The following is a 15,571-nucleotide window of genomic DNA, read 5'->3' as shown; positions in this document are numbered from 1 at the left end:
CATTTTCGGAAAGCCGCAGGTCCTGGCATGTGGGGAGGAGGCACGCAATCTGTTGATAATGGCACGGTTGCGTGGGGCCAATCAGAACCAGCTGCTGGTTGGGGTGATGCAGAGGATCCTGGCAAAAGGTCTGGCTGGGGGAACCTGTCCCCTGGCCCGAATAATCCAGGTAAGTGTTGGTCTTCTGACTTTCCACTTTTATTGCTAGAGTTACTTTTCTTTATCTTAAACCGTTTTGGTGACTTTGGAATAAAAGTCACGCTTTTACCCAAATTTGATGTGCAGTGTTGACATCCCCCAAATTAATTCCTTGTAATTATTTCCTGCTTTTTACACCACCACATTGTTTTTGTCAAATGTATGTATTGAAAATATGAATTGTTTCTTTTATTCAAGAAATCATTTCTTTCAAAGTCAGTTGTTTGCAACCTCGATCTACAAACATAAATGGTTCTATAAACAGGGTTCGTAAATCGGAAAGGTTGTATAGTGAAGAAAATGTATTTTATAAGAAACAATGTGAATATGAATAATGGGTTCCGGCCTCAACAAAAGTCTATATTTTAGTTATTGTTTGTACTCTTTGAGCAGAAAAAGTGATATACTAGGGCTGGGCGATATGGCCTTTTATTAATATCTCTATATGTTTAGTCCATGTCACGATACACCATATATATGTGGATATGTTTAGTCCATGTCACGATACACCATATATATGTGGATATGTTTAGTCCATGTCACGATACACCATATATATGTGGATATTTGGCCTTAGCCTTGAATGAACACTTGATGCATATAATCACAGCAGTATGATGATTCTATGTGTCTACATTAAAACATTCTTCTTCCTACTGCATTCATATATGCTACTTTTAAACTTTCATGCAGAGAGGGAAATCACAACTAAAAGTGTATTTATGAAACAGTTATTAAGCAGTGGCACAAACATTCATGTCATTTCCAAAACGGAAAGTGCAAGATTGTCAGAGACATTTTAAAACAAGCTATTAGTGCACTTTTGTGCATGATGTCACTAAGATGACATTTCAAAACAACACTAAATTAAAGAGCACTTTTTGTACAGAACGCCACTACAATAGTTTAAAACAAATAAAGTGTACTTTTGTGCTTGATGTCACACAAGATATTTCAATGAGTGTCAAATAAAGACACAATAAAAATGAGCTGCATAACAGAAACTCAAATAGTATATGTCCTTTGTTCTGTGGTATGTTATCTCATTCTGTTGTAGACTATTTTTTTCATACGGTGTTGATCTGGAAATAGTTGCTTCGGCATTTTGTTGGTGTGGCACCGAACGGAGATGTTGACATGCAGAGTTTCAAACACTCTTCATTCTCTAGCGGGTGACTTTTCAAATGATGCTACAAATTAGCAGTGCTGCTACTTTTTGTAGCAACGCTTTTGCCGTATAATTGTTCAACATATTCCCGCTTGAAGCCAAACCACCACCAGACGATGGACCCCCTGCTGTTTTTCTTGGGAATTAATTCTTCCTCCATTTGTTACCAGATTTGCACCTTCTCTCTCTCGTATTACCACTCGCACCACTCCGTTAGCATCACAGCTAATGTTACCATGTCGCTACCTCTCTGCTCGAGGAGGGCGTGTGACGTTGCACGCGTCACGTATGTAAGAAGGCGCGCTTGTTTTATGTCTCTGTGAGAAGGAGAGACAAGAGAGTGGGAAACGCATGTAGTGTAATGCCTGCAGCTAAAAGCAACTGTGTGAGAACATATACTCGAATATCACCATATAGTAATTTTCTATATCGCACAGAGACAAACCCGCGATATATCGCCCAGCCCTATGATATACAGTACTGTGTATCAAACAAACATAACAAGGAGGTGACGTATAAACTGTCTCTTTATTACCAAGCTAAAATAGCAAGCTGAATTGTCCTGTATGCCCTGCCAACACCTGCGCACACACAGAAATCCCTTTGGTGCCCTCATAAACGATCAGAAATCACACAAATCTTTTAACAACCAAGCTGCTACAATAATAAACATTTGACAAAGGGCCTCTCAAGACAGGAGAGAAACAAGCAGACAGAGAGAGAGAGAGAAGGGAGGAGGCGCCACTAAAGGAGAGGTAGTCATCTCCTCCGCTGTGAAATAAGTCCGCTTTGGCATCTTTTTCCATAATAATCCGTTCTCATCACAAATAAAACCTAGCTTTTTGTAAAGCCAGCTTCCTCAATCTTTTTAATACGTGTAATGATAAAATGTCTGTCGGCCTTTTTTAAATTGATGATTAAATTCTTTAAATGTATAACTTTTACTCACCCGCTTTGGTGAGCCACGACACTCACTCATGTAGTATTTGCCTCTGTCCTTAAATGACGCATGTAATAAGCACATATGTATTTAAATATGTTTTACCCACAACAAAATGGTCTGTTGTATTATTTTGAAGGCACCAAATCGATGGAAACATGGGGTGGAAAGGGAGAGGGCTCAATGGCCGCCTCCCGTCATCCTAGCTGGGAAGAGGAAGATGATGGAGGGCCTGGGGTCTGGAATAACACTGCCTCCCAAGGAAGTGGTTCCTCCTTCAACTCTGGAGGCTGGAGTCATGGAGGAAGGAGAAGCAACATGAAGGTTTGTACAATTACACTTTATTTAAAAAATAAATGAAAATTCGACCATTATTAGTCAGTGGCACATCACCTACAGTAGCAACTCAACTTACAAGTTTATTGATCCTATGACCGAGCTCGTATCGCAGAATCATCACACATTTAAAGGAGTTACAATCAGTTTGATCTGCGCTTGCCCCCCCGAAGCAGCACAATTTGAACGTGTAACATGCCTTTTTAAAAAGGAAAAACCTTTGGATAAAAAATATTGTATGAAGAAGTGTACAATAGAATGCAGTACAAACAACTACAGTAGTTTTATGAAGTAATGTTTTAATAATGTGGAATTATATTTATATAGCGCTTTTCTCTACAGACTCAACGGGCTTTACATAGTGAAACCAATTATCTCCATCTTTAAGTTACATTTAAAGCAGTGTGGGTGGCACTGGGAGATGGTGGGTCAAGTGTCCTGCCCAAGGACACAACGGCAGTGACTAGGATGGCGGAAGCGGGAATCGAACCTGGAGCCTTCAAGTTGCTGGCACGGCCACTTTACCAACCGACATTTTCTCCACCAACTTGTGGTGGTGACGCTTGTAACTAAGATTTTCGCTTTCAAATTAAAGCGCAACCACTCATCTCAAAACACTTGTAAGTTGAGGTGCCGCTGTATTTTGTTCTGCAGACATTACAATGTTATGATGATTACATTTCTGCCCAAAGGGGGGGACTGGAGACAGCTGGATGAACCCGATGTCACGGCAGTTTTCAAACATGGGTCTCCTGGTAATGTTTTCATTGCTAAAAAGCAGGAATATTTATTTGAAATATATTTTATCGGCGCTTCACTGATTGTCTACGCCAGGGGTCGGCAACCTACAAACGAGGCATAATGATGCTAGCCTAAATAGCATGTTAGCATCAATGAGCTCGCAGTCATGCACTGACCAATTATGCCTGATTAGCACTCCACACAAGTCAATAACATCAACAAAGTTCACCTTTGTGTACTCACGCCCAGCATAAAACGTTTGGTGGACAAAATAAGACCAAAAAAGAGTGACATGAAACGCATCTTTCTGTGGCAGTGTCTGAGATTATTATACATGTAAACAAACTGCTGCGTCACAGGCCACACAACTACGGTGCGTTTAAGGACCGCAGAAATTAGTAGGACAAAACAGCACTTGCCAAATAGTGTCATCAGTGAAGCAGAAACACAAACACATTGAACAGTGGGCTTTTTAACAATTAGGGAAGTTTGTGTCACGTTTGTCTTCCTACAGGAAGCATATTAAGAGTGGGTTGCTGACCCCCGGCCTATGCAATTGACACTTGTTTTTACAAATGTGTGCACATCCCAAGTAGCTCTCTCCTCATTCTTGCTTTGCTCATTGACAGGGTGACGACCCGAGCTTAGATAAGAAGATGGACGCTGACAAGAGAGGGATGAGCGACTACAATGGGGAGATGAGGAGAGGCGGAAGAGGTAGCGGTTACCGTGTTCCTAATTCCAAAGACATGAGTCCTGTTGACATGAGCGGCTATGGTGAAAAAGTATGTTTCCTAACCCGTTTGCTGTCACTGAGTGCTCCTAGACTATTAATGCGTGCTTCTCATTCTACCTGTGCAACAGATGGGTAGCCATGGAATGTATGTTGGCAGCGGTGGGGGGATGCCTCCGCCTCGAGGGATACACCAGCCCAGCGTGCATCCTATGAACCCCTCTCAGGGGCTACGTGCTCAAGTGCCTCATCCATTCCTGTCTGCTCAGGTACCATGTCTGCTAATATATTTGTAGAAAGTACACATCCACCCATGTTTTGCATTTTGACTTTTTTTAAAAATCGATAATGGCCTTTTTTGCCGTTACAACACATCAGCAGATGCAACATACGCACATTTAACGGTACTATTTAGTTTAAAAATAAAACAAAAAATAGTGAAGTAGATAATAATGATAATAATAATAATAAACACTGCTCATGCACCAGTCCTGAGAAAATGTCCCTTTTTAAAATTAAAAAAAAAAATCTAAGATTAAAATATACTCTCACTGTCAATAATTCTCCCAAAATATGTTTTGATATCTGAATTTGTTTGAGTTCCTGTAAGGGTCTGCTGCTCCCTGTCAGTTTATTGTAGATCATAGATCATGCATCTCACCTGGACAGTAGATGGCTGAGAATATAATCCGACAAGTTGGGAGACTCTGACAGCCATTTAAGACATGTACCTGGAAAGCGCTTGTCCCTTGAGTTATGGATTGAAAAATAAAATTGGGAGATGAGACGTCATGTGACATAAAGGTTCTCTCATTCTTCAAAGAAGCGAGGCGTTTTTTCCTCAAACTCTCTTGCCGTCACGTCCAGGTGCCGGGGCCAATGCTGAAGCAGATGCCGTCTCCTGGTGGCAGCGTGGTCGGAGGAGTAGGCGGTCTCGGTTCCGTTGGAGGGGCTGCAGGTGTCGGTGGAGGCGTGTTCTCTCAGATTTCCCCACAACAACTGGCAGTGCTGAGTAACCTCTACCCCCACGTGCAGCAGTTCCATCTGGTACGTGCCCAAATAGAAGATTTGGAATCGTCAGTCTGAAACGGGAAAATGGGAGCACTCTGCTGCATAGCCTGTCTAATTCCAAGTAACACGTATAGATCAACTTTGTCTGTCCCAGCAGAGACAGAAATTCTCCTTTGACAGGCTGGACAATAAACAACTTACATTAAAGACAAAAGGTGCAGTGCATTAAAATAGAAGTGACAAAAAAGGGGGTGGCAGAAGTTGTCATACAGGTGTTGTCTTATAACATATTGCCTAAACAGGAGTGTTGAACAGATTTGGCGTGTCCAAAATAGTTATTTGATTTCACCTTCATGTGAGACGCTTATGGGAGCATGTTTACCCCAATGGTAAGTCAAAATTAAAAGTAATCCTTATGAGCTAAAAAGTCGAAATGATGAGATAAAAAGTCAAAACTGTGAGAAGAGTTGCAATGATGAGATTAAAAAAAGTCATAATAATGACATTAAAAGTCAAAATTGTGGGATAGTCGAAATTGAGATAAAAAGTCAAATTTGAAAGTGCAGTGCAGTTATCTCATAATTGACTTTTTATCTCATATTTTGACTTTCTTATTGCATGAATTTGACTTTCTATCTCATAATTTTGACTATTTCATTATTTTGACTTACTAGCGCATAAGTGCAACTTTTTATCTCATGACTTGTATCTTATAATTATGACATATCTCATAAATATGACTTTTTATCTCTTAATTATGATTTGTTTTAATCTCATAACTCTTATAATTTCGACTTTCCGTTCTCATAATCATGACTTTTTATCACATCATTTCTACTTTATTTCTCACGATTGAGTTTTTATCTCAAAATTTTGTATATCACATTATTTCCACTTTTTATCTCATATTTCAGTTTTTTTTATCTAATTATGACTTTTTATCTCATAATTTCGACTTTCTTTCCTCTTTCAAATTATCTCATTTTGACTTTCTATCTCATACTTTCAACTTCTTATGTCATAATAATGACTTGTAAACATAATTATGACTTTTTTTCTCATAATTTTGACCTTTTTTCTCATAATTTCGACTTTTCATTTAGTTATTATTATGCCTTTATCTCATAATTTTGACTTTCTTATCTTATCATTTCTGTTTTTTTGTCTCATAATTATGACTTACCTAGTCCATAATTATGGACTTCCATGGATACTCCTACCTACCTAACATCAGCTGAGCGGTAGCAATGATTGTTTTTTTACCATAGTCTCTCTTTTTCTGCTTGGAAACTGGCAGGCTTGTCAGCTCTTGCTACAGCAGCAACAACAGCAGCAGCAGCAGCTCCTGCAAAACCAGCGCAAGTTCCCTCAGCCACAGCCAATAAGACAACAGCCAGACCCACAGCAGGTAATTTATTATTGTTGTACAATCCCTGACTTGTATCACTGTCTGCATCCCACTACAGACTGTTGTGATCGCCACTATTCATACACAACACTGAATTTGGCAATTGATTATAGTTGGGGGTGTCCCAATTAGGTTCTTATGCTGCTCATTCCGATATCTGATCAACCTTGAGTGAGATTGTTTGATACCAATACCAATCACATTTATTTGTGGGAGTTTAACAATATCAACACAATTTTTTAACTAGTTCCTTATTCTCTTGTGTGATCAAAACAAAGTCAACGGTACACAAAAGCAAAAACTACTCTTTACTACTTATTTAAATGCTTTGTTTTTGTCCTGTGTGCAGGGAATTATTCTGAGTTTGTAAACTTTGACAAAAAAAAATAGTTTGAGAAAATAAATACATTTGCTCGTGTTTTTTGTGAAACCTATTGCGTTATGGCCGGCAAAGAAACATCTATAAATTAGCCGCACCATTTTATAAGCCGCAGTGTTCAAAACGTAGGAAAAATGTAGCTAATAATTGTCCAGAATTCACTGTAATTAAAACACAAAAGTGAAATTGCCCTTCCTCTTTGGAGCGACACCCGACTAGTATCACGCTACTCATTTCTTCCTTGCACGCACGTACCGTCATTTTTAATCCATAAGCCTGTACTTTTCCCAGACTTTGAACCCTGCACTTTATACAATGCTGTGCCTAATGATTAGATATTTCCGGGTTCACCGGCTTCACATGCTGGCAATAATTAGCCTCGTCACATCAGACCAATTCAAATGTTCACATTTAATGAAACGCACCGTCCACGCACCCTCATTTTGGAGAACACGCAATGAAATGGTCACGGAAAAGAAAGAAAAAAAACCGTCCAAAACCGCCGTTTGCAGAAGAAAGCACGAGCCAAGAGGCATCCCGCCTCTAGAAGAGTGTTACTTTGTGATGATGCAACCTGGAGGCCACTCAACTCCGACACGGATGAAGAGGACAACAAAGACGTCGCTCTTTGGTCGGCTGTAAGTGTGTTACAGGATAGACAGATTTATCCCACACTTGGGAAATGACCGTATTTTCCGGACAATAGAGTGTACCGTTATATAAGCCGCACCATCAAAACTTTAGAAGAAAATAAAAGTCCATGTATTAGCCGCACTGGACTATAAGTTGCAGATATATACGTTGTGAAATTAATTATTTACACAGAAATATTTTGTAAATGTTTATTTACATACCTTCATTGTTTCCAAACGGTGTCTGTAACTGGGCAGTAAAACGGATGATCAAACAAAACAGAAGTCATAGTCATGAACCCACTAGCTGCGCAAGCTAGCTCTACAATCAGCTAAACAAACTCAATAACTTCACGGTGACGTTTTGGTGAATTTACTGAGGATTTTGTGAACGTGAAGCAATACAAAAATAATGCCATTGTAAGTTAATAATACTATCCATCAATCCATTTTCTACCGCTTGTCTATCTGTACAGTAATCTATTTATTTATATCTGCACCTTATTGCTTTTTTATCCTGCACCACCATGAGCTAATGCAACAAAATGTTGTTGTTATCTGTACTGTAAAGTTCAAATTTGAATGACAATAAAAAGGAAGTCTAAGTCTAACACACACTCGTAAACGTGTTAGCATATTGGCTAATGCCAACGACGCTAGCTTCATTACATTACGATGCATGAAAACACTCCTACAGACATCACACATGGAATGCTTTAGTAAGTAAGAATTGTTTTAGTTATATTGTAAAACTTACAAACATTGCTTGGAGTGATGAATGAAGAATCTATACAAGTAGAAACGCTATGGACGGCTAGAAGATTCACGGATGGCAATTGTACTTCCGATTACAGCACCTGCAGTTAGCAAACTCTTCTAAAAGACGATGCCATAGCACAAACAATAACACACTACTCAGTGTATTTGCTTGTAATTTTCAGCATTGCAGCCATCCGCTAACAAAAATTCATAAAATAGTTGCGTCGTTTTTTTAAGCTCCAGGGTTCAAAGCGCAGGATTAAAGGAGCATCTTACAGTCCGTGGTTGCAATTCAGATTCAAAAAGTCCGTAAAAAAATTATTAAAAGCAGCCCAAAAGTTCTACCTCTCGTTGCGTAATCCTGCAGGTATTTATAGCAAAGGGTGTGACCACATTACCACAAGAGGGAAACATAAACAATTAAAAAAACATAGAGGACATTAAAATGTCCAAAGCCTCCACTTCAATATTTTTACATACAAAATTAAAAGCAATGAAAAACTCAAAATGGACGTGTGCATCCAACATAAACACACCAAATTAAGATTATTATTGCTAAGCATTGCATTTATTCTGATTCTTTGCTCAATTTTAGCTGGCAAGGATCGTTGCTATTCTGCAGCAGCAAAGACATCAACATGGTGGAGCAGCTGTAGGGAGCTCCAAATTGTCTCCCTCTCACCGTGGAGGAAGTCTGTCTAACCAACCCATGGTTGACTCCTTCCCACATCCCGCCTCGGACCTTCACTCCAAAATGCAAGGGATGTACTCTGGTGAGCGCAATGTGGTTATATATGTCTGTCTCTAACATGCACTAGTCTGTAGTCAGATTGTTTGGAATTGTGTCGCTGTTAAAATCAGTAATATTTTCATCATTTTGTCTTTCACATCAAATTCAACATGTTTTAAAATGTGTGTAAGCTTTGTCAACAAGTTTATTTCACCTAATTAAGTATGGTTTACTAAGGTTGTAATGATTTGTTTTAACAACAAATCCATTCGAATCATAATTCCAGGTTGCCGATACGATTCAGGGATGATATTGTTTTTTAAAACGATAAGATCCGAAACGATTCACTGAGCTTAAATAGATTCAGTAACTTTTTTGCAATAAAAAATCTAGCAGTGTGACTGTGAAATAAATACTGGATATATTGTTTCTTGTAAGAGAGTCATGTACGAATGAATTATGGATACAAACAAGCAAGTAAACAACAATTCATGGCCAACGCATTCAGATCTTATTCAAATTAAGTGCTTTAGCTTGAAATAAGATGAAACACTTTCTGCTCACATTTTCAATATTCAAGGAAATTTCAATAAAAGTACGGTAAGCAACATTTTAACCTGCTACTTTTGCTTTTGTTTTTCAACATAAAATAATACAATATTAATATCCAATAAAGTGCAATTAACAAGTTTACCTGTTACTTTTACTGTTGTTTTTTGACATAGAAATAATACAAAATAAATAATAAAAAATGAAGTGCAACCAAATATTTTCAGATTAAAGGAGCAGTGGTTTGACCTGCAACTATTGTCATTGTAACAAACCACTATGGTAGCAGAGAAAAGTCACAATACATTTGCCACAACACAACAACTTTCAGTTAGAGCACATTTGCAAAAGCCAGAACTACAAACATCACAACACAACAACTTTAAGCCACAACACAACAACATAAAAATGCAACGGAAGTGACAGTGGACAAGTTTTGCCAACAGACCGAGTAGCTGTGGCGGAAAGTTAAAAATGGTGTAATGAATGAAGTTGGAAAAGAGAGTGAAGTGTGACCTCTTTTTCAGTCATAAGCAGGAGTGGGAAGAACCGTAAGGGGGAGCACAAAAGAGGAAGGAGTCGCATAACGTATTCGATTCGGACACACCAGACTGAATCAGACATTGCACCTCATAAGTAAACATCCAACAGGATTATGTGACAGTTGCAATAAGGTAGAGTCAGTGAAACATGACATTTTTCATTGTGGGAAATACACTAGAGAAAGAAGGAAACTAGGAGAGGAATTTAGAAGACATGGACAGACGGAGGCTTCCAGAACATTTTAGTGCCATTTCTAGAAGAGACGAGCTTATGGAATATCATTTAGTATGGGAAGGTATATAAGTATGTATGTGAGAAAAGAGGGAGCTCTGGTTCACACTCCAGTACAGTAGGTGGCGGTAATGTACCTCTAACATTCATTGTCCCGCCATTAAACAAGAAGAAGAACATTTGCGATATTATTAATATTCTTTGTTCATTACACAGTTTCCAACCTTCCGCCTCAGCCACTTGGTCCGCCGTGCTGCCCTGTCACTTCTGTTGTTGTTGTTTTGTATTCATTCTGGCTTTTGCATTTGGGCTGCAGTGGAAAGTTGTTGTGCTGATAATTCATGATACTGTCCTGTGGCGTTTGCATTTGTTGTGACTTTTCTTGTTTTGATGACGCCGCAGACAGACTTGAGTAACGTTTAACGTCCTCATCATTAAAATTGCTAAACTTCATATTAAGTCTGTCGTTCTTAAAACTGTTTTCTTTTTTATACAATCATTAGAATCGATGGATTTCCTTTTAAAACGAGGTTAGATGGATACCAACTTGGCGAGCCTTAGGAATATAGATGGATGTAGTGGATGAATCAATATTATACATTCATATACTTTGACCACTGTTAGTCTTTGAGCCTTACAATGACGCTGCAAGTTGTCCCGTGTCTGAGGTGTTGTGTGTTGAGTGCTACAGAAACGTAGAGATCTGACCTGAACATTAATGTTGGACTGACTCATCTTGTCAGGGTTAGCCCCCGGTGGTAACATGTCAGGATTGGAACTGGGAAGTCCCATGATGGGGGGCATGAAGGACATGGGAGGACAGCAGTCGCGCTTCAAATGGATGATGGAGGGTCATTCCCCGGCTCCATCTCCCCCGGACTCCAGCCTTCTGAAGAACGGTGAGTCAGCAGATAGTTTGTCAACCTCCCAATCTGCTGTGAACTCACCGCCACCTCAGTGAATCTTTTAAGGGGAGCTGCACTTCCTTTTTAGAAATGTGCCTATTGTTCACAATCCTTATGAGAGACAACAAGACAAAAGGGTGTTTTTTATTGTTGTTTTTTTTGCATTCTAACTTTTAAAAACCGTCTCGTTCTAGGTAGTTAACAATGCAGCTAATGAGAACAATCAATTCCACCTCTAAATCACTTTTAAAAATGCATTCAAAAACCGCCAACAATACTTCATTTACGTTGTGTAACCTGTATAATAACAAACTGTAGCAACATTATTGTAAGAGAGAACACTGAGGAACTATTTTTCTAGCATAGTAACACATCGTTGTGCTACGGTATTAGTCGTAAAAGCTAGCTTTGGAAAGAGGTGTGCGAGCTTCTACGTCGGCATGGAACGCGTTTGAATTTGTAATACACAACACTGTGATAGCACACCAATCTGTACTGAGTGAAAAATATGAACAATCATATTACAGTATCGGTAAAGTATTATTTCATGTTTTGTTGGTACACAGCTAGCCAGACAGTGTATGTAGTGTAGTTGTAGTAACACACATGACGTGCTGCGTGTATCATGATCAATATAAAGTGTGACTCACTCCATGGACACTTGTCTCTTTGGTCCAGCTGGCCAGGGATGTTTTTCTCAGTTTATTTGGGTAAGCAGTCCATTTATGTCAAAATAGCATGGCTTCAAATTCCACATTTTGCGGCTTCGAGTCACTTTCACCTCACTCTCTCGCCTTCCGTCTGCTCCAACATCTCACTCTTCCTTCGTGCGCCATTCTATAAGCAGCAGTTCATCCTCCGTATATTCAGCTTCAAAAATAAAAGGTTGTGAATACTCATTTGTCCAAAAATAGTTGATCTCCGTTGTTTGTTACCGCGTCTGCCATGATAAGAACACGCACTCGCCTTTGTGTCTGGATGTAAGAACACATATTTTTTTGCCAGAAGTCGGAAGTGCGCTGCTATGGAAATGGAAATCAATACGCTCAGGAATTAGTTCCACCAAATATTTAAAATGATTAATTGATTAAATGATTAAAATTAAATATTGTACATATTACATATTGTTTTGAATGTGTCTGTTACTACATTATATATATACTTGCAGTGTGTATATTGTACATATTACATATTGTTATGAAGGTGTCTGTTACTACATGATATATATACTTGCAGTGTGTATATTGTACATATTACATATTGTTATGAAGGTGTCTGTTACTACATTATATATATACTTGCAGTGTGTATATTGTACATATTACATATTGTTATGAAGGTGTCTGTTACTACATTATATATATACTTGCAGTGTGTATATTGTACATATTACATATTGTTATGAAGGTGTCTGTTACTACATTATATATATACTTGCAGTGTGTATATTGTACATATTACATATTGTTATGAAGGTGTCTGTTACTACATTATATATATACTTGCAGTGTGTATATTGTACATATTACATATTGTTATGAAGGTGTCTGTTACTACATTATATATATACTTGCAGTGTGTATATAAAAAGTTAATTGGGGGTTTGTTGTTTTAGAGGCTTTAAAGGTGACTTCCAAGCGTGTTTTATCATCTTTAAAACCCTAATAAAAAAAGAGGTGTGTTCTTGTCTCTCATGATTGTGAACGATATTCCAAAAAAAAAAAGAGCACTTCCACTTGAAGGTTTTAAATGACACGCCTGTGAATCTGCACTATTGACTTGTGTAGTTGTTTTTCTTCCTCTTTCTAAAGCTGAGTGCAGGCTGACTTTATTTGCAGTGAGAGATGAGGTTGTGATGTTTCAATGTTGTCCTTCAAGGCTCCACAGAAAACTGGCAGCGTACCCCTGGGAGTAAAATGGGGAACAAACCCTCCACATCCAGTTGGCCACCAGGTGATTGTTTGTCAACTTCTTGCTGCCATGCAGTACATTAGGACCATGAATATGACATCTATGTTAGGGCTAATGTGCAGCTGCATCTCTACAATAGCATTTATTTCTTCTCCTCGAATAAAGATGTCGTTTCATTGTCATCGCTCGTCTCGCAAGTAATTACTGACAGCTGCCACCTTGCACAATAGAAATAATCAAAATTCATAAGCTCGAAACACCAAAATCTTGATCCTGTAAATCAGTGGTTCTCAGTACTAATCTAGACCTGTCCAAGGTGGTGCAAAGGGGGCATTTTTAGACTGCATACTAAAAAAAAAAAAAAGATTTATCAGAGGTGTTTTACAATCTCTTAGTTTCCTCAAATCTCAACAAATTTTAACCGTTCCAACGTCTAAGTCAGGGGTGTCTAAAGTGCGGCCCTAGCTAATGATTTCAGGGCACATTCTAAAAATAATCATTAAAACAACATAAACAAACAGGAGAAATAATTACAATGTTGACTCTTAACAGCACAAAGCTGCCATGCAGGCTGTTTATTTTCTTAAAAACCGTCATTGCTAAAAAAAAGAAGAATCAAAATCACTGTTATGAATTATTGAACTATTTAAGGCCCCAACTACTTCACATCAAATATTCCACTTTGAAATATTTTTTGGGGAAAATATAGCATATTTTGTGTTTGCCTTATAAAAACAAGTTCTCACAGACAAAAAGCCTTTTAAACAAACACAAAAAACCTGAAAAAATAATGAAAACTTATAGTGGTCAAGTAGATCTAAAGTTGATCTTAAAACATTCCTGTTCAACGTTTTGTTATGTTTTTTAAAGGGGGAAATAGGGGGGGTGGAAAGGAAGACAAAGGGGGAAATTGCGGGGATAAGACAGACAACAATAACAGAACAGTATCAGCAAATAGGATATGTACAATTATGATAGTAAAAGTGAAAGCAAGAGAGGAAGTTAGTGAAGTAAATATTGATAAAACAGAAATGACAATGAGCATTATTACACTACAAATGGTTCAATACAAATACCAATAGAAATAGCACTATTGATAATGAATAATAATTACCTCTATTATTAACAATACAATTGTTTCAAATGCAACAATACATATATGTAATGATAACTTGAATTACAAAAGAAAGCAGATAAATGGAGGGGAAGAAAGAAGTGAACTGTATTAACCTTGTAGATTGTTATAGTAACAATAGGTTAAGCTTTCTCAGTGTGCCATGTGTTACCCAGTTTACCCTAGGGCAACAACGTTTGATGAAACCAAAATGTCTTATTATAACACTTTTATGAGTGGGCCCCTTCTGGATCTTCAAGAATTTTAGTGGGATTTTTTTGTAAAAACTGTCATTGCTCAAAAAATAGTAATACATTATAATCAATTTGGTTATGAAATATTGACTTATTTAATGCTCCAATTACTTCATATCAAATATTCCACTTTGAAAATCATTTTGGGAAAATAATGCATGTCTTGTGTTAGTGCTATAAAAAACTGGGTTTTGACAAAAAGGGCTTAAAGCTTAAAAAAAATAACAGATCTAAAGTTGATCTAAAGATTTAGGTGTTGGATAAGAAAACATTCATGTATTACTTTTTTTTTTTTAAATTTATGACTGACATACTCTAAGTCCCCGGGACCAATCTTGAGGGGAGCCCCAAAGTTTAAAAATATATGTATAATATATTGTATTAGTTTGGCCCCTGTATGCTTTGGTTTGTCAGTGTGTGGCCCTCAGGGCAAAGAAGTTTGGACTCCTCTGCTCTAAATGTACACTACATTCAGCACATCTTATCTTGCTAGGTGCTAGCATGCTAGCTGTTAGCATTTTACAATGTTAGCTATTTTACCCATTTAAAAATACAAATGTATCTCAGACATGAGATAGGAAAATTTGACAACTGCTTTGCCACTTTTGGTATCTGGTCACATGCTAACATCAGCACGCTAATGCTTTATACTAGCATTTTAGCTCATTTTGTTTAAGCCTAAAAATCATGGATTTTGATACTTATCGCTATCGTAGAAGTCTACTTCTCCTATATTAGCATGCTAATGTTTTATGCAAGCCTTTTCAATAATTGTGTACATATAAACCTAAAAACCCTGGCTTTCGATACTTGGCGCCAACTTAGAAGAACACTAACTTTTCCTATGTCATTATGCTAATGTTAGCATGCTAGCTTTTCAGCTAAATATGTATGTTTAAACCTAAAAATCATGGATTTTGATAATTGGCACCATCTTAGAAGTATGCTAAATTCTCCTATATTAGCATGCTAATGTTTTATGCAAACATTTGTAATAATTGTATTCGTATAAACCTAAAAACCATGACT

At 37.8% G+C, this 15,571-nt stretch overlaps 1 protein-coding gene across 3 annotated transcripts in view; it reads left to right on the top strand.

Moving 5' to 3' along the window:
• Nucleotides 1-15,571, top strand: part of LOC133642626 (trinucleotide repeat-containing gene 6B protein-like) — a 35,984-nt gene that overhangs the window by 8,486 nt on the left and 11,927 nt on the right. The window contains exons 5-14 of one of the 3 annotated variants that reach the window (XM_062036936.1): nucleotides 20-169; nucleotides 2,446-2,630; nucleotides 3,335-3,397; nucleotides 4,013-4,168; nucleotides 4,248-4,385; nucleotides 4,984-5,163; nucleotides 6,425-6,535; nucleotides 8,901-9,078; nucleotides 11,102-11,257; nucleotides 13,142-13,216. In XM_062036936.1, the coding sequence (XP_061892920.1) occupies nucleotides 20-169; nucleotides 2,446-2,630; nucleotides 3,335-3,397; nucleotides 4,013-4,168; nucleotides 4,248-4,385; nucleotides 4,984-5,163; nucleotides 6,425-6,535; nucleotides 8,901-9,078; nucleotides 11,102-11,257; nucleotides 13,142-13,216 (1,392 nt within the window). Of the gene's footprint in view, nucleotides 1-13; nucleotides 170-2,445; nucleotides 2,631-3,334; nucleotides 3,398-4,012; nucleotides 4,169-4,247; nucleotides 4,386-4,983; nucleotides 5,164-6,424; nucleotides 6,536-8,900; nucleotides 9,079-11,101; nucleotides 11,258-13,141; nucleotides 13,217-15,571 lie in introns of all 3 variants that reach the window. The other 2 variants (XM_062036935.1, XM_062036937.1) reach the window with 2 other exon arrangements.

Source organism: Entelurus aequoreus, linkage group LG25 (assembly GCF_033978785.1).
Source record: "Entelurus aequoreus isolate RoL-2023_Sb linkage group LG25, RoL_Eaeq_v1.1, whole genome shotgun sequence".
In the NCBI taxonomy this organism is placed as follows: domain Eukaryota; kingdom Metazoa; phylum Chordata; class Actinopteri; order Syngnathiformes; family Syngnathidae; genus Entelurus; species Entelurus aequoreus.
The sequence above is the reverse complement of the archived record's forward strand: the minus strand, read 5'-3'. Positions and strand labels throughout refer to the sequence as shown.